Genomic DNA, 23,664 nt, shown 5'->3' on the forward strand with positions numbered 1-23,664 from the left:
TGAGATGGCTGTCCAGTGCTCAGAGCCTATCCTATCATTATCCTGTACTGCCTAAAAAACAATAGAGGTTTAGTAAACCTATACAGCTTGACACTCTGATACCATGCCATCATAGTTTCTGTGCTTCTCTTTTGCATATACTTCCTGATATCATACTGTATGCACTTCTCTCCTGTACATACTGCCCTTTGAGATACTTTACAATTGTTTGTAATTTTCCTATCATTGCCTGTTCTTGAGCAGAAACACTGTTCGGTTTAGCCTGCGTAGCCCACACAAGGGCAGGAATTTGAACACATACATGAGCAGCATTAAAGGAGAACTATGAGGTGAGTGCTTTTCACTCACCTCATAGTTCTAGCTGACCTGTGACAATGAGACTGTCACAGGTCGGCTCAGTAGATCGGGAGGTGAGCGAACACATACCGGGTTCGCTCGCCTCTCGATCCTGTCACGGCTCTCTGCCAGTACAGGGAGATCAGTACAGGATCTCCCTCTGATCTACGGGGACAGAGCCGCCGTGACGGTCCCGGCCCGCACCGGGCACAGCGGATCTCAAGAGTGGCGGTGGTGGCCTCTGCAGATGCCGGAACACTTGTATTTAAACAGCCATTGTTGGCTGTTTACATTTGACAGTTTCCGAGTGGGGAGGGGAGGGATGTCTTGAAACGCCCAACCGCATCTACAGGGCTTCCATTTGGCCTATTAGGTACAGCCGCTGGATTGGTAGGTGGTTAACACACATTTTTTTGGGCACTTTTTTTATTTTTTAAACACCCCCCGAACCCCCCCCGCTCTCTGGTTAGGGGGAGTGGTTAGTTGATCACAGGTGTCTCTTATTAATCAAGTGTACTATAAGCAACTACACAACTCAAATTCAGCTTGCTCACAGAGGCTTGTGAACAAAATGGCTGGAATAAGTTGAATTTAAACATTGTAGTTTAAACAAATATAGTTTAACCTGTAAGTAACATCTTAACCTCATTCCTGACCAATGACGGGATTATTCCTTCGCAAGCTTTCAGTTCATTAAAGACTGGTGACGGAATAATCTCATCATGCGGTAAAAAGAGTGCTAGTCCTTTTTAAAAAATGGTATATAATATGTGTAGGTGCAATGATAAGGAAGATGTAATTATTGTTAAACAAACACATAGCAAAAATGGCAAAATTGCGCTGGTCCCCACAAACTAAAATATTTTCCGAAGCTGTTACTAAGAGGTTAAACTTCCTGTAAATAATATAAACTGGGATGATAGCTGAGGGAGCACCCCATCTAGTCTGGGCAGTGAGGGTACGCAGTAGGGCTGCAGCTAACGATTATTTTCATAATCGATTAGTTAGCCGATTATTAGGTTCGATTTAATTGGATAAAAAAAAAAGGCTGCAGTGATGGACTACTAGTTTCTATTGAGATTGTAGTCCATCACGGGAGCAAGCTTGGCGCGGTGGAAGTAAAAAAAGAGTGTGGTGTGCAATATAGTACATTATACAGCGGCGCAGTGCAGAATACCAGCAGCTATAGAGGAATGTAGCAATAGTACATTATACATTTGTAGTCCTCTGTAGCTGGGGTTATTCTGCATTGCGCTTTATATAATGTATTATTGCTGGTATTTGTCGTCCTCTATAGCTGGTGGTATTCTGCAGTACGCTGTATAATGATTATACGGCGAAATGCAGAATACCATGGCGTAGGCGCGAGCGGCTTAACCGGCGTGGCGTCAGCGGGAAATTTGAATTTTAGCCGGCGAATCGACGATGGAAAACGCTGACAACGTTTTTAATCGACTTAATCGAATATTTGTTGCAGCTCTAGTACGCAGGGAGACCTAGACAGTTGGTGGTAATGGGGGATTCCATCATCCAGAGGACCGATAGAATAGTTTATCGCCCAGATCACCTTAACCCAGGGGTGGGCAAACTCTGGCCCTCCAGCTGTTGTGGAACTACAACTCCCAGGAGACATTGCAAGATTTTCATAGCCACAGGCATGACTCCCAGAGACAGATGCATGATTGGATTTGTAGTTTCGGCACAGCTGGAAGGCCAGAGTTTGCCCACCCCTACCTTAACCGAATGCTTTGCGTTTGTTCACCAATGCCAGAAGTCTGCCAAGCAAAATAGGAGAGTTTGGAGTTTTGGTAAATAAAGAGCAATGTCATTTTATTGGTATTGCTGAATCTTGGCTTTGTTCTTCACCTGATTTGTCTGTTAAATATTCCTGGCTATGCTCTGTTTTGGAGAGACAGGGTAAAACTAAAAGGTAGCAGTGTTCTTCTCTATGTGAGTAGTGATCTAAAAGTGAGTGTAAAAGAGAAGTGTTGCTGGTAAGTGTGATGGTGCTGAGGCATTGTGGGTGGAATTACATATGGGTGTGCATACTGCGCAGATAATTAAGTTTTACAGGCCTTCTAGTGTTAAAGTGACATTAAAGTCGTCCGTCTCAGCCCCCCCCAATGTTGCTGTAACCACTTGCCTTATTTGATACCTCTTGATCCGATCATCATCTTCATTCCACGTGTTTCCGATAGTCCCTCTAGTGCTGGTGCCGGTCTCTGATCCACAGCAGACTATTTGGGTCCTACGGTGTTTGTCTGACATGCGTGCTGCCGCCTGCGTCCTTGGAGTTTAATGTTCTCTCTTCTTCCCTCCGCTCTACTGCGCTTGCACCTGCACACTTCTTCACAGCCAGGAGTTCTTCAGCTGGGGAGCAAGCGGCACTGGAAAAGGTGAGTAATTAGGTATTTGCCTAATCCCCCTTCTTTTTTTTTTTTTTTAATCATGGGGCATTTATCTACTGCTTGTTAGCAGTAAATATCTGCCAGAAAATGAAAAACTTTAAAGTGACATTAAACCCTCAGATTTTTTAACATAAACCAATACTGTAATGTGCGCCTTAATGTAATCCATGGTAGTGTCCCTTCTCTTTGCTGCTCTTCCTTTTTAAATCCTCATGTCTTTTGCAGCTGACTGCCTCTTCCTGTAGTGCTGGCTCAGGTTGCAAACTTACACACAGACACCATGTATCCATTTCAGAGACAAGGCAGTCTGCTGCAAAACAGAAGTTCTGCCCAGCATGAGAACAGATACAGATTTAAAAGGAAGAGCAGCAAAGAGAAGGGAAACAACCATGGATTACAGTGAGGCACACATTACAGTATTGTTTTATGTTAAAAAAATCTGAGGGTTTGTCACTTTATACTTTATTGAGGATATAGAGACTTGGCTTCTTAAGGTGCCCATACACTTTACAACCATGGCAAGATCTTAGTCTTGCGATGGTTGTAAAGTAATTTAAAAAACGTACGATCTGCCCATCTTGGATATGCAGATCGTACTTGCGATCATCGCAAGCCCGCCCCCCTGGGGGCGCGCTTGCGGTGACCGCAATGCTGAACGTGCAGTGTGCGCGTACGCACACCGGCCCGTTCGGCGTTTGTGTCCCGAGCATCATTCAAACCAGCTGAAAATCGTAAGACAAGACGTGTGACCGTACAGTAGAAACGGTTGCACACCTTCATTCACACTGCACGATTCTCGTACGATCGCGGGATTTCCGCTATTCTCGTACGAGACTCGTGCAATGTATGGGCACCATTACACAGAAAGAGTGTCAAGGGCTGGGATAGTCGTAATAATTGGAGATTTTAACTACCCTGACATTGACTGGCATAATGGCATTGCTGCAACAGTAAAAGGGTGGACATTTTATAAACTTTATAGCAAGACCATTTTATGGAAACCCTAACAAATTGTTCTGAATCTGTTAATCTCAAACAATGCAGAGCTTATTACAAATGTTCATATGAAAGAAAAACACATTGCAGAATACACTGATCAGCCATAACATTATGACCACTGACAGATGAAGTGCATAACATTGATTTTCTCATTGCATTGGCAGCTAGAAGTGGGTGATATATATTAGGCAGCAAGTGAACATTTTGTCCCTGAAGTTTGTGTTGGAGGCAGCAAAATGGGCAAGCGTAAGGATTTGAGCGACTTTGACAAGGGCAAATTATGATGGCTAGCCACGGTCAGAGCAACTCCAAAACTGCAAGTGTGCAAAATGTTACCCTGCTGACTGCAACCCCTAAATCATCTGTCCCTATAAGATGGAACTTCTTTTGCGATGCACATGTGTATCCAATACCACTGCAAGAGTACTTTATAAGCAGATTCCAAGACAGTTGTGTTAAAGGAGCAACAACGTAGGATTGAGGAGAATTAGGTGAACAAGTGAATATAGGTTTAGGGATCTTGGTGAATGCAAGCACACGTTCAAACACTGATTTAATGTATAGGAACTTAGTGCTTTGATAAGTGTGGAAATCCAGTGAAAAATAATTGGTGGTCCACCAGGAGGAGGGCCTTGGATTGCCCATCCCAGGTAGAAGGTGGAGAATAATTAATAATAAAGAAACAAAGTTAGAAAAGGAGATATGCCCCTATGAGAGTAAGAAACTGAGTCACGTGCTGTGGAGCATCAGGGGGCTCAAACAGGATGGCCAGGCAGAATATGGGAGGCAAAGAAGGGTGATTATCTGAGTTCTATCACAATTTGGGATGTCTAGCAAGACCTGGATATTGGTATTATGTCTTGTATGGAAGAGAGAGATGTGCAGTCTGAGCAGCCTTGTAGTACTTGTCAATGTTCGGGACACTTGGGGCCCCCTTGTAGCCTGTGTGTGAAGAGAGTTGCGCGGAGTATCTGTTGTCTTTTATGTGTCCATCCTTTCCTGTCAAGTTGCGGAGATGGTACAAAATTTTGTGAACAAGAGACATCCTATCTGCATTCATCAGGCCTATCCAAAAATGCAAGGTGCCAAGATTATAGATGTGTGGCCAAAGACTGTAGCAATGGGTAGTAACTGGCAGAGAATGGAGTGAAGTATAAGGGAGTAAGTTGAACCTTGAGCCCCCAAGTAGGGCAGTGAGGATGATATCCAGTAGGAGAATTGGGCAAACTGATCAAAGGTTCAGCTTAGGTTAGTAAGGATGGTAAAGTGATTAGTGTGGGTCAGAATACCATCATCTGCAAATTGATTGAATTTGATGGCCAGCATTGGGAACAGAAGCACTTTTGATAGTAAGGAATAATGATACAGGTGTCTCTTGATGTGCAGAAAATGTGCACATCACATGCCACTTACCGTAATTGAAGTGGGTGAACTCTCTATGTGATCCTCCCTTTTTTTTTGTGCTTTACAGCTTCTGTTAAAGCAACTGATGAATGTTTATTGGTCAGTCCTCGACCTTGCCCCCAAGCCTTCTGCCCCACCACCCACTGGCATGGCTAGCCTTGTTGCTTAGCACGGTTAGAGGTGGAGAAGGATCTTGGCGTCCTTATAGACCACAGACTCAGTAATAGCATGCAGTGCCTGCCGGCTGCGGCTAATAGAGCGAGTAGTATATTATCTTAAGACACACAAGGAAAGAGCGCTACTACAGTGGAAGGAGATGTGACTCACGTTTCTGCTGTCAGCATGTAGCATGGGAGCTTGTCTGGTATCCGTATGGCACGGGAAGTGTCGCTGGAAGGCATCTGCTGAAACCGATTGCCGTTGTCAACACGGACTCAGCTGGCCAGGCTGAGCCTTGGCGGCAGTGACAGGAGGCTGTGTCTATGCCGGACGGCTCGGGAAACTTGGTGGTCTGTGGGTGCGGTATGTCCGCAGTGTTATTGACAATCTGTCGCGGTCATACAGCAAAACAAGGCAGAGGGATCGACAATGACTGAACGGAGAGATATCTCTAGCTTGCAGCTGCTACGCGTTTCGAGGCGCTGCTCTTTCTCAAGCCTAGAAAGTTAGTGCGACCGCCTCCTGTCCCTGCCGCCACGGCTCCGCCTGGCCAGCTGAGTCTGTGTTGACAACGGCAATCTGTTTCAGCATATGCCTTCCAGCGACACTTCCCATGCCATTACGGATACCAGACAAGCTCCCATGCTACATGCTGACAGCAGAAACGTGAATCGCATCTCCTTCCACAGTAGTAGCGCTACTAGCTGCCGAATACACTTTCTTTAAATATTTTCTATATAAAAGCATATTTCTATTGGGAGTAGAGCTGCAGCTAACGATTATTTTCAAAATCTTTAGTTAGCCGATTATTAAGTTTGATCGGATAAAAAATAAAATAAATGCTAAAAAATGGCTCCAGTGATGGGACTACTGTATGTGAAGAAACTTCATCCGTCAGCGTTTGTTTCCCTCTTTTTGGCCCTGTAATGAATGGCTCCAGGCGGAGTGGTAATGAGCAGAGTGTTATTTATTTAGCTTAGAGAAAAATCTCTTTTTATATGAGGACAGGAAAACCGATTGCCAGTTAGTCCATAAATGGCCAAATACATTATTTCCATAAATACTGTATGCCATATACCCAGACAGGGACCTGCAGTGTTATTTCTTAGGGTAGTGTACTTGCATTTAGTGTGGCAGCACCTCGGGGTCCATCCTCTCCCCCATGCTTCCAGTCACACACAGCAGAACTCTTCCAAGGCACAGTTTAACTGCCAGCATGCTGTGTGCCACGCCCCCTTCCTGCTCTCTCTGGCAACATGCACAGTGCCCGAAACCAAGGACACTAGAGGTGCACTAAAATGAAATTTCCCCAGTCATCTTCCAGGACAGCCCATGAGAGAAGGCTCCGCCTGCCTGCAACAGGAAACACATCAACCACATTAAATAAATAGACTCCACCTTCCATTCCAATTCAGTTTTTTTGTGTTTCCTCCGTCTACACAGGGACATCGTAATGTTTGTTATTTTTTGGCTCAGGATTTGATTGCTTTAGGGCATGAGCCTGACCCTGTATGTGTTGGGACCACTCCGGGCATAGCCTGCTGCGGAGCATGCAGGGTTTTCCCTATCGGACCCCCATCCGAGTTGGCCAAGGTTCCCCTCCGTCGCTCAGGGAGGGAAACCATCCTCCCTGGTGTGCAGTGCGGTGAGTCCTAACATGGAGCACCCCCTTGTGAAATGTGGTTGCCAGCAGCAAACACACTGGCAGTTGGCAAAATGGATACCCCCAATGGGGCTTACCTTGTGTGGTTGGTGGGGTTCCCCCCCTCGAGGGCTCTCTGGGCAGGGGGGACGGTGGTCTCCTTGATGGCTGTACCCTCGCCGCGGCACCGCGTGGTGTCTCACGCGGGAGGGTATCAGCGTCGCCATTTGCAGAGGAGGATTCAGGCCTGTGGGACAAATGCCCGAAAATTGATGCATCCTTATCAAAGGTCTCTAAAAAGACTGATACATTTTTTTTAATCTTTACTGTTTTAGGCTCTGGGAAATATCAGGGGTCTAAACAGATCCCTGATATTTCCCTTTCAAAATAGATAGAGAGATTGAGGACACAGTCCTCCAATCTTTTTCTGCAGCCCCTGTTCTGAATGAACAGGAATCCTCTATACTGAGTGTTTCTGTTCATTCATAACTTGTGGAGATGGTATGTTTACTATATCCACGATCATGAATGAACAGGAAATGACGTAGAGCACTTCCTGTTCATTCATAACTGGGTACACGGTAAGCATACTGAGGGGAATGTATCAAAACTGGAGCGAACAGAATTTGGAGCAGTTGCCCATGGCAACCAATCATCTCTCTGCAGTTTGCTCAGGTAAGATGTGAAAATGAAAGCGAGAAGCTCATTGGTTGCAGTGCAAATCTGCTCCAGTTTTGATAAATTCCCCACTATGTCGTCAATTATTTACAAACAGCGATCAACTGATCGCTGACTGCTTGTACCCACTCTCCATCCTGACTCGCTGTCACAGGAGACTGAACGGGGAGGAGAGCTTGGTCTGTTTTGACAGCTGACTCCTCCATGACACTGCAGACTCAGCCTCCTGTGACCGCTCACAGCAGTCACCGCCCCCACACCGGTTTCCATCCTGATCTGTCACGGCGGGGAGGAGAACGTTGAGCTGCAATGTCACAGGAGGCTGAGCTCTCCTCCTGCACCACCCTGGTTAGCCTTCTGTGACATTGTGGCTGACAGCGCACTCCGCCCCGATGGGCCGGCTGAACAGTTTTCTTCTCCCCGCTAGACACTGTACTGTGTCAGAGGGGACATATAGCAGCACCCAGAGGGGAGGAGAGAAACTAGGAATGGACAGCAATTTCGCCCAAAAGATGGTACTTTCGGCATTTTGCTGAAAGTGCCATTTTCGGCCAATATGTTTCGGGGGCGAAATTTCGGTGCATCCCTAAAGGAAACCTTAACTTCCTACAACCCACAAGAGAACACAGTAAAGCATTACACATCCCGTCTGTCCCATAAAACAAAACAAATGAGAAACAAAACAGATTGAACTCATTAGTAACATAACAGAACATGGCAATATAGGTGTTTAAGGGTCCTTCACTCAGTTATTCAGCCTCTGGGTCAGAAGTAGGAGGCAAGGAAGTTTTTCTGCCAGTGTTCAATCTCCATCTTCTGAAATATTCTCCTGCCATAGTCTCCAATGGGTCCTGGAGCATGCCAGCGATCGGGCGGATGGCGATCTCTCACAGGGCGATTACAGTTCTCACCACTGAAGGTTGGTATTAATTTGGGATTTGACCCAGACACCCCTGGGTCTGAATTGTTAGGCAATAGTTTCACTTCATCTGGAGGGACATCCTGCTGTAAACCATTTTGCTCGTGAATATCAGTATTATCATCATGCCATACGCCAAACCAAATATCCGTGTCAGAAGATCTTGAAGGCATGTCCTTGGTCACGGAGACCCTTGGCCTAAGCTGATCAGTATGTTGTCTTGTAATACAACCTTCTGCTGTGGAGACTTCATACATTTTGGTACCTAGGACTTTTTAATTATTCCAGGTGCCCGCTGAAGCTTCCCTAGATAAAGACGAATCCATACAGTCTCTCCAATTTGGTAAATTCTTGTAACTCCTCCTCCGCTCTTCCACTTATCAAGCTGGTTTTTCACCTGCTCTTCAGGTTTCAGCAGATCAAGCTTTGTCCGGAGTAGCCTTTCCAACAGTAAGTTTGCAGGTGCTTGGCCTGTAGCAGGGTAAGGTGTATTCCTATACTGTAGAAGAAAATTTAGAAGATCCTGTGAAGGGTTTTTACCCATAGTTCGTGTGCTCTTTAAAGTTCCTACGAAATTCTTAACAAAATGCTCAGCCTGCCCATTGGTTATAGGGTGGTAAGGAGCAGTATGTTAATGCCGTATGCCAAGGTTTGTAAGAAAAGCTTTACACTTTGCAAACAACAGTTGTGGTCATTTGACAAACACTAGGACCTTAGGAAGGCCAAAGGTAGCAAAGACTCCTAATGCAGCAATGGTAGCTTTTGTAGTGGTATGTCTCATTGGGCAAACCTCTGCCCATTTGGAGTGGGCGTCCACAATAATGAACGTTTGTGCCTTAATAGGCCCTGCAAAATCAATACGAATGCATTCCCACAACTCACGAGTGCACAGTATACATTACAAGTAGAGGTGAAAAATGTTAAAACCGAAATAAAAAAAATTGTCAGGCTGAAACCGATACCGAAAATGTTTTTTATTTTAATTTTTTTTTTTCATAGACTTTTATTTTTATTCATTTTTTTTATTAAATATTTTTATTTTTTTACATTACTTTTAGGGGCTTTGGGGGAAAAATTGGGGGTCTAAACAGACCCCTGATATTTCCCTTTTTAAAATAGAAAAAGATATTGAAAACACAGAGACACAGAGTCCTCAATCTCTTTTTCTCTGTCCCTGTTATCAATTAACAGGAATCCTCTGAGTGTTCCTGTTCATTGATAACATGAGGACATGGTATATTTAGTATAACTACAACTATGAATGAACAGGAGGTGATGGTAGCTCACTCCCATTCATTCATAATTGAGGCTATAGTTAACATACCATGTCCTCAATTATCTAAAAACACTCAACGATCACTGATCGCTGAGTGTTTGCACCTTGCTCTCCTCTCTGACACAGGAGGCTGATCGATCGGAGCAGGGAGGAGAGCCCAGCCTCTGTGATAGGCGGCTGAGCTGTGTGGGAGGAGATGCCGACCGCTCACAGCGCTCTCCTCCCGCAGCGCTCGGCTGGCTGTCACTTCTCCCCTCCCCGGCTGGCACACCGAGCAGCGCCCAGCGGGGAGGAAAGAAACCTGGGATGCGCCGATGTATTGGCAGGAAAATGGCACTTTCGGCATTATGCCAAAAGTGCAATTTTCAGCCGATATTTTTCTGCGGCCGATATATCGGTGCATCCCTAATTACAAGCATGGCTTCTGAATGGGACATCCTCAAAAGGACGGGACAAGGTTATCAAGACTCTTTTACAAAGCAGGAAAAGAGTAACGAGAAGCATCTATCTCAAAGTTTGGCGTAAATTCAAGTATTTGACATTCAACCAGAAGTTAGACAAGCTTTAGGCTTTACCCACTATCCTGGATTTTTTTGCATGCTGATGCGGGTAAGCTGTTGGCACCTAGCACTCTAAAAGTCTGCCTAGCAGCCTTTTCTGTATTTTTGGATTGCAGGTTAGCCCTTGACCCTTTTTGATCAAAAGATTCTTCACTGCTCTAAATATAATGAATCCTAGGATAAGAAGTGTTACTTCTCTGTGGGACTTGCATATGGCTCTAGAATGCCTTACGGACCCACTTTTAAAACTATCACAGATGCGGACATTTACTTTTAGGTTGGCTTTTCTTATCACCATCACCACTGCACGTAGAGTTGGTGAAATTCAAGCTTTATCTATCACAGAACCTTTCCTCATGGTACTTAGTGACCGGGTCATTCTCAGGACTAATCCTGCTTTCCTACTCAAAGTGGTCTTGGACTTCCACCGAAATCAAGAAAAAGTATTACCTTCTTTCTGTCAACAAGCTACGTCAAGGAAGCAAAGTTTGCCTTTTTAAATGTTTAGAAGATGCATCATCCATTACGCCAAGGAAACTATCAGCTTTAGCAGATCCAATGCTTTGTTTTATTCAAGGGACACAACATGGGTATGAAGGCTTCCCGGTCTTCCATAGCTAGATGGATGAAGCCAACTATTACAGAGGCCTAAGGAAAATCAGGCAAGCAATGTCCTTTTCACATTACAGCCTATTCCACTAGGTCATTATACACATCTTTAGGCCGAGAAGGCTGGTGCCCCCATTGAGCAGATCTGCTAAGCCGCTACCTGGTTGAACATCTCTACCATCATCAGGCACTATTGGATTGATCTCCTCTCCAGTTAAGACCAGGCTTTTAAGCGCAAAATTCTTCAGGTGACATTTCACTTATCCCTCCATATGAACTATTTTGGAGGATGAAAAAGAAAAGCTGGAATTTATTACCTATCTTGTACTTTGAATCCTCCACGATGGTTAGCTCCCTCCCTATTTTTGTGTGTTTTCCTGGCACTGTTTTTGTCTTTATGCTTTGTATTGTCTTGGAGCTGTCTGGTGTTCTCATCTTTCTAACAATTGAGGACGTGAGCTCCCTGGGAGTTTTTAAATCTCTCTCATACTTCTGTTTCTTGTAGGAGGCAGGGCTTCATCTCTCATGTGAACTGTCCTGGAGGACTCAAGGAAAAAGAGTTACCAGGCAATAACTCCAGCTTTCTTATTGAAACCATTTGCACCACTATATTGCTTGTTCCAGATACCCTGATAGATACAATCCCTGAAGCCTAAAGATTTTTGGATTCTACTGCTGCCACATTCTGATATAACTGTAGCTGAGACAGTACTTTGTAGGGCAATTCCACCCAAAATATATCTGTGTGAATATAGGCCACATACCAGTTAATCTTAAAGTTTTCTCCTCTTGAACTTTCTGAGTTAGAATGGGAGGGCCATTTTTCCGTACCACACATTAACTACCTAGGGACCTTGTCACCAACTTTAAAAAAAATAGGTAAAAGCACAGGAAAAGCAAATAATTGATATGCTTATTTACAGTGGTTTTAATTTGCATAATTTGTTTATTCGCTTGCAGAATGCATTTGAATCTTTAAAATTGACTAGCCAGCTCTGTTGCACAGCACCTTATAGGCTTCTCATCTTTGGGAGTGTCTTAAGTACTCCGTGTGTTGGCTAAGGCTCTCTTTCCCCGACTTAACTTTCTGTGTAGCTGCCAGGGGAGTAGCGAAGTGGAATGCTAAAGAGTGGGGGTGGGCAAACTTCGGCCCTCCCAGAAGTGGTGCAACTACAAAGCACATTATGTATTGCAAGACTGACAGCCACAAGCATGACTTCCGGAGGCAGATGCATGATGGGATTCGTAGTTTCACAACTGCTGGAGGGCCAGAGGTTGCCTACCCCTGCTATAGTATGTCATTTGAGTAACGGCTCCAAGTCTGCTGGGGCTGCTGGCATCACATTCAAGATGGTGGCACCCATCAGTAGTCTACTGGCTTTTGGGTGTTTACAGGTAAAAAGCATACATTTTAAATGTTTTAATGACAAATAATCTTATGGGAGACAATTTATATCAACCAAATGATTGATAACGACTGCTTTAAGGTGGCAGTCTAAGTAAAACTGTGATTTCTAGTTGAACACAGATTGCAGAAAGGTCGTTTTTGTGAAACATCTTTTGTAGATAACTGCCACGTGAGAAATTATCCAATAAGAGCTAGATAGTTTTTTGTTGTTGTTGTTTTTTTCACCTTTTAGCCTTTTGCTATTTTTGTGTTTTTTTTTTTTTTTTTTTTTTTTTTTTGGTTTTTTTTTTTTTTTTTTTTTAAACAAAATAACTGCTCCTGAGTATAAAGTGATTGTGGATGCAAATAATTTGACTGTGGAAATTGAGAATGAGTTAAGTAAGTTTTCATGTTTCTTAACTTTTCACAAAAAATATACTTTTTACTGTGTGCACTGCACACATTCTGGTTTGTATGCATCCGATATATATCCAACACTCTGTCCTTACCAGATTTGTTGATGACCTAATTTGGGCTAACCACACCAGGGTGTTCAGAAACATTATGATTGCAAAATGTGGGCTATTAAAAGGAAATTATCTGTCCATACAATGGTTTAAGTGGATGGCCTTGGTTAATACTTCCCATCACTGTTATAAGCTCACCTAGTTTGTGTTGACAGGCTTCTGAATCGGCTCAGTGAAGCTGCCCCCCCCCCGACAATCCCGTTTCTTTAGTGCTACGTTTGTGCTGTTTTGTGCCGCAAAAATTACCATTTGTGCTGTTTTTATTTTAAAGATAATAGCAATTGTTTTTTTCAAGATGATATCACCAGCCCCCCTACAATAGCAAAATAACATGAAACTTGCTGGAAGGTTAGTGCTATATTTGTAGTGGTTTGTGCCGTTTAAAATCTCTATTCTATCTCCGTTCATTTTTGAGTTATTAACCATTTATTAAAAGGTCACTCAGCCCCCCACAACAGCCAAAAGACACACAACTGGGCTGGTTGATTTGTGCTGCTTTGTGCCATTTAAATCTTCATTCTATCTCCTTTCATTTTTGAGTTATTAACCATTTATTAAAAGGTCATCCAGCCCCCCCCACAACAGCCAAAAGATACGTAACTGGGTTGGCTGGTTAGTGCCACGTTTGTGCTGCTTTTATTTTTAAGATAATAGCAATTATGCATCACCAAAGGAGACCTTTTGGTTTTAGGATAATTGCTTTTATTTTAAAAATAAAAGCGGCACAAATGTTAATTTTTATGGCACAAACGTGGCACTAACCAGCTAACCCGGTTTCGTGTCTTTTGGTTGTTTTAGGGGGGGCTGGGTGACCCTTAATAAAATGTTAATAACTCAAAAAAGAAAGGAGATACAATGGAGATTTGGTGCAGTGACGCATGGGGGGGTCTCGGCTGACGTTGTGATGTGCGGGGTCCCTTGTGCGTACCTGTGCCTTTTAAGGGAGGTTGGGCTTCCTCCTGACAAATCTGCATCCAATTTTTAATCTTTTGCCACGTGTGCTCCAAGAAGGAGACTCTCATAGTTTAGAGTTAGGACCGCACCATATGGAGGTGCCTTGACGTGGCTGTGCGGCTTTCACATTTTCTGCAGAAGACATGTATCTAAACCTCTGCTTTTAACCTTAGTGGTTAGACAGGTTTTTTTGCATGCTGGCTGGTGGAGTGTGCTGGAAAACTTTTTACTGTTTGAAGCCCTTCCGTGTGCACCTTGCTGTAAAGCTGGTAACGAATTGATGAGTGCGTTTGCCATTTGTTTTGCTTAAACTGCACAAACCAGCACAAACATGGCATTAACCAGCCAGCCCGTGTTTTGGCTGTTGTAGGCAGGGCCGGATTAACATGGGGCAGGTGGAGCTCCCAATCCAGGCCTGCACCTGCAAATAGGCCCGGCCAGATGAGCCGGCCGCGCCGAGCTGTCCTGGTTCGCGGCCGCCCTTTCCAGGTTCGTGGCTGAGCTGTCCCGGATCGTGGCCGCCGGCCAGGCCGAGCTGTCATGGATTGCGGTCGGGCGAGCTGGCCATACAGCCACGGCCCTCTATTCAGGCATATCAGAGGGCCCTCTGATGTGCCTGAGCAGAGTGCTGCAGTCACCAGTCTCTGACCTCCCCCTGGCGCCCGCACTGACCGCCTGAGATCTTACACTTGCCCTCCTGGAGCCGCACTACAAATCCCAGTAAAACATTACACAGAAATTCAGAATATCACTAGCTATAGAGGACTACAAATCCCAGCAATAAATGATACACCAATGCAGATTACCACTAACTACAGAGGACTACAAATCCCACTAAAACATTACACAGAAATTCAGAATATCACTAGCTATAGAGGACTACAAACAATAAATTATACACCAATGCAGATTACCACTAACTACAGAGGACTACAAATCCCAGCAATACATTGTAAAGCACTGCAGAATAATACTATCAGCTATAGAGAACTACAAATCTCAGCAATACTTTATACAGCAATGCAAAATAATATGAGGCTACATATTCGGGCTGTCCCGGTTTAGTGCCTTTTGGCTGTTGTGGGTGGCTGGGAGACCTTTTGAATAAATGGTTAATAACTCAAAAACAAAAGGAGATAGAATGGAGATTTAAATGGCACAAACGTAGCACTAACCATCCAGCGAGTTTCAAGTCTTTTGGCTGTTGTAGGGGGGCTGGTGATGTCATCATCTTGAAACAAACAATTGCTATTATCTTTAAAATAAAAGCAGCACAAATGTAAATTTTTGCGGCATAAAACAGCACAGTCGTAGCACTAAAGAAACACACTGGGGGGTTATTCACAAAAGGGTGAAGAGTTTGGAGAAGGCAGGAGAAGTGAACAAACAATGTATGTGTTTTATTTTGTATATTTTACTTTTTGTTTTGTTTTTTCGAAATTAACAAAATGTTACATTTTATCCTAAAACATACAAATCAGCAAGTTATAATTGAAGTATGTCTGCAAGATATATTTAGCAAGTATGCTTTTGTGTTGGAGGAAAATCTTCTTTAAATAACATTAGCCAGAATAACTCCAGGGATTTTTTTTATTAACCCCGCAGCAGAGCTACCCCCACACTGCAAGTGCTAAGTGCTCGTTTGTGTCTAAGGACAAAAATAACAGTTATACTCACCCAATGCTCTGAGCTGGCTTCTTCCTAGACCGGTCCTTCCAATCATCACATCTATACATATTGCATAGTCGTGAGGGCGCTGAAGATTGCAATGCTGCAGGAGGAGGAGACGGGCTGGATGGAGTGCTCTGACAGATGGCTGGCTTGGAGCTTGGGGTGAGGATATCTTTGTTATTTTAGCACCTAGACACAAACTAGCAGTTAACCCTTGCAGTGCAGGGATAGACCCACTGCATGAGTTATTAAAAAAATTCCCTGGAGGAGTTCTTTAACACATTTTAGTCTTATGCTAACTAGGTCTTTATTGTGGTAAACTTCCTGACCAGATGGGCCTGTGATAAAACTGTTTTTGAGGGTGGTGTTGACTATACACAGCTGTAAAGTGTTTTTTTTTTTGTCAAAAGAAACCTGTTTAGCTAGCTGCCACTTGATGGAGGATGTACACATGTAATTATTTCAATTGATGTAACTTCAAAGGGATCATCAGAGCAGCCAGCCAGTCGGTCAGAAATCCTTTCAGTGTTCATGAATGACCGCAGGGCCGGCCTTAGGTCTTTAGGCGCCCTGTGCGAGAAAGCTTTACAGCGCCCCTCAGTGACCACACCCCTCAGTGGCCACACCCTTTAGTGACCACACCCCTAGTAACTACGCCCATTTATTACCCATATTTTTGGTAAAATATAAAAAGCGGGGTCACGTCGGGTAAATAGACACCAAACATGTCATGCTTTAAGGCCGCACGGCGCCCTTGTTGCCATGGCGCCCTGTGCGGCCGCACTGCTCGCACACCCCTAAGGCCGGCCCTGAATGACCGCAAACTGTATATGAAGCCAAAGGTTAAAAGTGTCTGGGGGGCAATTGGAGATATGAAGAGAGATGCAGATATGCATATATTTTTATATTATTATACAGGATTTATATAGCGCCAACAGTTTGCGCAGCACTTTACAATATGAGGAAGACATTACAATACAATTCAAGACCAGATGGTAAGGAAGGCCCTGCCTGTGAGGGTTTACAATCTAAAATCTATAGATTGGAAATATATGCCGAGTGGATGGAGTGTCTATATCCTTTGGAGCGTTTATCATCTGAGATCTAGATAAACATAGAAAGGGACTTAAAGGGCCTTACATTTCTTATTATTTGGTATATACTCTGTTGGACTGTCCCTGTTCATCTGTTTCTGGAATCCTATAAACACTACATGCTATGTTTTATATATATTTATACACCTTTTATCACTACAATCAGTGCTTTCAGTTTTGCAAACTCATAAGAGTCCTATGCATTTAGATGGTTACTTTGCTCAGATGCCACTAAATCCGACATGGATGTTTAGTTACTACTCCAGTTTCTTCTCTAAAGACCAATATTTACTGGCAGATAATTGGCTTTTATTAACCATTGGTCTTGGGAGTGTGTTTGCGTGTGTTTTTTAGGACTCTGGTAGGGACCTTATAATGTATCTTAACCAGGGAGCACGTTATCTGAATTGCACTGCGAGATATCCATATTATGCAATAAATTCCAGGAGATATATTCATTTAAAACACTAACTTTTATTGTAGACCACCTAGTATGAGGGTTGGAGGATATTGGCAAGCTAGTTATATGGATGCATGTTTTGCATTGTGACCAGTACAGTGCTCAGACTCTTAATTTCCAAATATAAGAAAACAAAAGGTTTTTCAACACTGTGGAATTATAATCCATCACAGGTTATATTTATGTGTATACATTCTGCAACGCTGGGAATTTAATTTTTTTATAGGGTTATATCACTGTGTATGCTGTAAACTGTGGCTTAATTTTCACCATATAATGAATGTGTAATGTTTCTACAGATATCATTCACAAATTTATTAGGGACAAATACTCTAAAAGGTTTCCCGAGTTAGAATCTTTGGTTCCCAATGCTTTGGACTATATCAGAACAGTAAAGGTAGGTGAAGTGTATGTTTTATATGCACAGCATAGGACAACATAATGTCTATTTTTCAGTTTGTACACATTTGTTTAAAAACACAGTAGAGCAAGTCAGCTTTAGGGGGGTGGGCAAGCTGTACCGAAAACTGTAATGTACACTGTTTTCACTCCTGTCCTAAATCAAAAGCAAGCAGTACGGCTGCCCAAACTCTTCCACAGCCTCCAGAATATGCGCTCCGCCCTCCCTACCATGCATCCTGGGCTCTGCTCTCTTTTCTGCAGGCTCGGGACAGCCTTGCCAGGTGTCGGTGGCAAGATGGGAGAAAGACCAGCAAATCGTATGTTCACTGATCTCCTCTCCTGTGAATGAACCTGGAAGCCACAATTAATTCATCACTTCAGGTTTCAGAGCTGCTGATGGAAGTAATTTTATTAAGAAGCTGGGTAAGTGCAACCTGTGCTTACTTACCTTCCATGGAGTAGAAAGGTGACAGGGGTCTAACAGACCCCTCTGATGGCTGATCTGTTTGATTCTTCTTGCCTTAAAGGCCTCTGACTATTCTCTGCCTGCGTTTTCACATCCAGATGAAGGAACTCTTTCCAGTTCCCATAAGTCTTCTCAAGAAGAGGACCAGTCACCTAACTTCTCCAAATGCTAAAGGACACAATTTCTGTCCTTGTGGATGCAGTCTGCACTTGTTTGCAGTTAGACCTGCCTGTGTCGACCCTTACAAAGGTTATGAGTTTGGGGTCCTTACAAATGCCCAAATGTACTAACTATTTTCCTGTTCACCTTCTTTTACTGCCTGCGTTGTATGTTTTACTGTGATCACCCTGAGAATCTGTCCTCTCCTCTTAAATGGTTTGCCCAGCAGTATTCTATTAAAGATAGCTTTTTTAAAGAGTGAAGACCTTACCATGGACCCTGACATTTCTAGCCTGAACAAGATCCTTAAAGCCCCTGTAGAGGATATCCCCGTTTTCAAGAGCCACACAGGCAAGAGGTTAGAAGCCCTCTTTAAGGCCTTGTTTGTCCTATCTGATCAGGCCATGCAAATGTAATTTGCCTCTATAGCAGCATCTTAGAATCAGTCGATCTGGTCCAAGGCTATGGCATGGGACCGTGAATCTATCTTAACTGATCCTGAAGTTTGTAAATGGCTGGAGCTATTTCCTGTGGCCCTGTGCTACTACATGGAAGACACGTAGAAGATATTTTCCACTAAATTTCTAGGAGGACTTCTGTTGGTCCACATGCGGTGGACCCTTTGGCTGAAGTATTGTTGGTGGACCTCCCTTGGAAGAAACATCTAGAAAGGATGCCTCTTTGGAGAATCCTTGGATCCATACATCAAAGTCGGGGAGCGGAAAAACACCGTCTTGCCTCAGAAGAAGCTTAGGACTTCAATATCTAATTCTTCCATTCCCTCCCTTAAGAAAATTTCCTTTCATCCTTCTTAAGCTTTGGCTTCCAAATCCAAACAGGGTGTGCAGTACTGCAAGGCCTGGACCTCCAAGGCCACTAAGGCCGGGAGTAAGCACTCTTTGCAGTAAGGGATGCCCCCATTTTACAAGTGGGAAGATGTCTTTCAGACTTCTCGGCACTGTGGGCGCTAGACATTGCCAACACCTGGGTTCAGCATCTTGTTAGCCAATGCTACAAGCCCACATGCTGAACTCTCCTCTGATTCCCTCAGACAGCTCTCTCTCTTAAGGGAACCTACACTGTGCTAATCCTTGCCTGCTTCCTGGCACTTTCATCAGAGATCTCCCCCCTTTCAGCAATTGGAACTAACTTGACTTTCACCCTGAATCACCATTGTGATTCACTGGCGCATCTCTCCACACACCAACCTGTCAACATGTAAGGGATGGGCTGTACCTCATACTAACGAGATTGCAGGCCTATGCTAACGACTTACACCAAGTCTACCTGGAAATTGATCTGGTTTACAGAGGGGACTGTCTGTGGAACTCTTCTCAAATGCAAGTACTTGTAATACGATTCTATTTTCAAAGTGACTGTTATACTTCCCAAATACAAGTACTTGTTATCCTATTCTACTATCAAGGAGATTATCTGCGAAACATTTCCCAAACGCAAATAAGTATTATCTAAATTAATTCGTACAGTGACTACCTGTGATACATTTCCCACACTTAGGTTCTATATACTGGCTGAAAGCCCTGAACTGTTGATATGCTGCTATTCCTGAGTTATAAGGTGTTGAACATGCTCCGCTCCTAAGGGATTGACCTGCTCCTTAGGCAACAGTAGGCATCTGGCCTGATAAAACAGACCCTACTGAATTTGGGATCCTGAACCTCCGGAAATCAGTGCAGGAACCTTCCCATTGCTTGAATTACCTGGTTCTGGTCTAGGATACAACCCTGTCCAGGGTCTTCCTGCCACAGTAAAAATTGCTGTCGCTCTGTTCCTATGTTCACACCCTGTGGTCCAGGAAGCATCCCACTATCTGCTTTTGCATAAAAGTTCTGGGCTTGATAGTAGCCACCTTCAACCAAGTTCCCTATGCAACAGCGACCAATGAAGAGGCTCCAGAAGTTATAGGTCTCTGAGAGAAGCCAACCTGGTTTTGACTTGGGCAGTACATCACGTTCTGACCCTACCTGCTGTGCACATTCCAGGCATGAAAAATTGTCAGGTGTGTTACCGTAGTCATCAGCGTTTGGATCCTGGAGAGTGGGCCCCCCATCCATGGGTATTTTAAATTTTATCGCAGGTGGGAATGCCTAGGGCAAAAAACAAGCTGGGCAGGTTTGTCACCAGAATCTGGGGTCCACTATCCTGTGCGGTGGATGGCTTGGTGTCGCCATATGATCAGTTTAAACTGATCTAGACCTTCCCTCCTTTGCAGGATCAAGATGGAGGGAATCCTGGTGATCAGCATGTCCCTCAACTGGACCAGGATGCCCTAGTACTCAGCCGTGATCAGACACCTGGTGGACTGTCTGTCTGTTAGCACCTCCAGGGGTGTCTTCTGTGTCCCACGGTGTCTGTGCGTGTGCACACTGCCGGGCTGTGTGCATTGGCTTACCCTGTGTCTCCCCTCTTCTCCCAGCCGAAGATCTCTACTGTGCATGCGCCCGCTCTGTGAACCTTCACGGCCGCACAAAAATCTTCGGACGGGAGCGAGCTGCGGAGACCCAGGTAAGTAATAACCTGTTTGGTAACTTTTTTTTTTTTCAATGTTTTTGCATATGTTTACTGCTTGCTAGCAAAAAAAAAGGTTTAGTTATATTTTAATATCTGGTGTCTGTAGGACGTAGATGCTAGGGACCTTTCGGGTCAAGTTATTCATGGTTTTCTATGTAGCATCAGAGGAATCAATGTGTAATTTAATGAGTTATCTGTGTTGATCCCAGCTACCAAGCAGATTCACACTTTCAGATTCCTATACAGAAGACATATGTTGATGAATGAGGACAGACTAAGTAAATCTGCAAGAGTAAATCTGCAATTCTGTTTTGATGCATAAGAAGATTGTGTCTGCCGTTTTCTGTTTTTGTTATTTTGGGGTAAGCATCTGCTCCTTAAGGAGTTACATTTCTTTAAAATGTTTTGAATTGCAGGAATTAGGAAACTGTTTGGCTAAATGCAAGAACAATGAGAACCTTCAGCAAATCCTGACCAATGCAACTATAATGGTTGTTAGTGTTACTGCCTCCACCACACAAGGGTAATTCCATGCATCTTCGCATTTATGTTTATTGTATACAGTATACTGTTTTAGAATGTAAAACTTGCTCTGATTGCATTTGTCTCTGTTGTATAGGCAGCAGCTGACTGAAGAAGAATTGGAGCGTATTGAAGAGGCATGTGACATGGCACTGGAGCTCAATCAGTCGAAACATAGAATCTATGAGTATGTAGAGTCTCGTATGTCATTCATTGCTCCCAATCTATCAGTCATCGTTGGAGCTTCTACTGCTGCCAAAATTATGGGTAAGGAACAGACTCAAATTGGATATCTGTTTGTTGTAGAATACTTTTAAAGTTCATAGGGACATACACTACCGGTCAAAAGTTTTAGAACACTCCCATTTTTTTTTTTAAATGTAAGCTGAAGTTCAGTGAATAACCTGAAATGGTACAAAGGTAAGCAGCAAACTGCCAGAAGTAAAAAAAAAAAAAAATTTAGGTTAAGAAAAACGGAAAAATGTACATTTCAGAATTATGTAAAAAAAAGGCCTTTTGCAGGGAAGAAGTAACGGGTTAACAACTCAGTTGTTCCCCAGCAGTGTAAATAAATTATGCCTTAAAAGTTTATGCTAACAATTTCTATAGGTGTCCCAACTTTTGTTAACCACTCACAAGCCCTCTGTCTGTATAATAGCAGTGTTGAAACAGACGTCGAATAGGCGAAAGGTTGGTTCCTCGGTGTGACACCAACTATCAAACATGGAGGAGGAAGCGTGATGGTCTGGGGCTCTTTTGTTGGATACAGAGTTGGCGATTAGCAAAGAGTGAGTGGCACCCTGAACCAAAACTACTACCACAGCATTTTGCAGTGCCATGCAGTACCCTCTATTGTATGCCTAGTTGGTTAGGGGTTCATCCTACTGCAAAATAATGACCCAAAACATACTCAGAACTACCTTTTTAGAAGAAAGAAAAAAACAAGATGGTAAGCTTCAAATCATGGAATGGCACACAGTCTTAAGACTTATACCCCATTGAGCTGGTTTGGGATGAACTGGGCAAAAGGGTGAAAGCAAAGCAACCTGCAAGGGCAACACATTTGTGGGAACGTCTGCAATAGTGTTGGGAAGAACTTTTCGAACATTATTTCCATTGTAGAAAGAATGCCACAAGTGTGTTAGGCTGTTACATCTGGAAAAGGTGGCTACTTTGATGAGTCAAAAATTAAGATTACATTTTGTTGAAGATAATTCCAGAATTAATCTTGGAAGTAAAATTGTCTGTTTGTTCTGTGCTTTATTTGCAGAGCACATATGGGACATTAAACTGTGTAAATTTCAATCAAAGCTGGAAAAATGGGGGTGTTGTAAAACGTTTGACCGGTAGTATGTGTACATACAGTATATGTGTGTGTGTGTGTGTATATGTTACATATATATTACACATATACATTACATATATACATACATATATATATAGATATAGATATAGATATATAGATATAGATATATATCTATATCTATATATATATACAAAGACATCCCAGTCTTAGTCCGTAGGGTTTAATATTGAGTTGGCCCACCCTTTGCAGCTATAACAGCTTTAACTCTTCCGGGAAGGCTGTCCACAAGGCTTAGGAGTGTATCTATGGGAAAGTTTGACCATTCCTCCAAAAGCGCATTTGTGAGGTCAGGTATCAGAAGGCCTGGCTCGCAGTCTCTGTTCTAATTCATCCCAAAGGTGTTCTACCAGTTTGAGATCAGGACTCAGGCCAGTCAAAATCCTCCACCCCAAACTCGCTCATCCATGTCTTTATGGACCTTGCTTTGTGCACTGGTGTGCAGTCATGTTGGAACTGGAAGGGGCCATCCCCAAACTGTTCCCACAAAGTTGAGAGCATGAAATTGTCCAAAATGTCTTGGTATGCTGATGCCTTAAGAGTTCTCTACACTGGAACGTGTAAGGGGCCAAGCCCAACCCCTGAAAAACAATCCCATACCATAATGACAGAGATGCGTGATTCGTCACTCCAGAGGACACGTCTCCACTGCTCTAGAGTCCAGTGGTGGCGTGCTTTACACCACTGCATTGCACTTGGTGATGTAAGGTTTGGATGCAGCTGCTCGGCCATGGAAACCCATTCCATGAAGCTCTCTACGCACTGTTGTGCCAATCTGAAGGCCACACGAAGTTTAGAGGTCTGTAGCTATTTATTTTTTTTAAATCAAACGTCAGCTTTATTGTGTAAATACACGATACAAGGAAAACCTATAAAGGTGTAAAACAGTCCTATTTCAAGTTTTATAGCAGTAGTGAGTTGCCCGTGGTAAAAGGGCAATCGTCGTAGGGCGAAAACAGCCCGACGGGCACATCACGGTTTATAAACATTTCGTGATAGCCTGCTTATCCAACAGTGCTTGGAGATAAACACATCGTGCTACTCCTATATCATCTAAGGTAGCTTATAAAAAAAACAGGAAAAATAAGTCATACGTGTATTGATCTGTGTTGCCCCCTCGCATCGGATAGCGAGACA

At 43.5% G+C, this 23,664-nt stretch overlaps 1 protein-coding gene across 1 annotated transcript in view; it reads left to right on the top strand.

Moving 5' to 3' along the window:
* Window positions 1–23,664, top strand: part of PRPF31 (pre-mRNA processing factor 31) — a 74,028-nt gene that overhangs the window by 14,438 nt on the left and 35,926 nt on the right. Inside the window, exons 4-8 of the mRNA XM_018569774.1 lie at window positions 2,544–2,561; window positions 12,711–12,776; window positions 17,383–17,480; window positions 21,059–21,165; window positions 21,262–21,431. Coding sequence (XP_018425276.1) covers window positions 2,544–2,561; window positions 12,711–12,776; window positions 17,383–17,480; window positions 21,059–21,165; window positions 21,262–21,431 — 459 coding nt within the window. The remainder of the gene's footprint in view (window positions 1–2,543; window positions 2,562–12,710; window positions 12,777–17,382; window positions 17,481–21,058; window positions 21,166–21,261; window positions 21,432–23,664) is intronic.

Source organism: Nanorana parkeri, unplaced genomic scaffold (genome assembly GCF_000935625.1).
Source record: "Nanorana parkeri isolate BGI_ZX_2015 unplaced genomic scaffold, ASM93562v1 scaffold1393, whole genome shotgun sequence".
In the NCBI taxonomy this organism is placed as follows: domain Eukaryota; kingdom Metazoa; phylum Chordata; class Amphibia; order Anura; family Dicroglossidae; genus Nanorana; species Nanorana parkeri.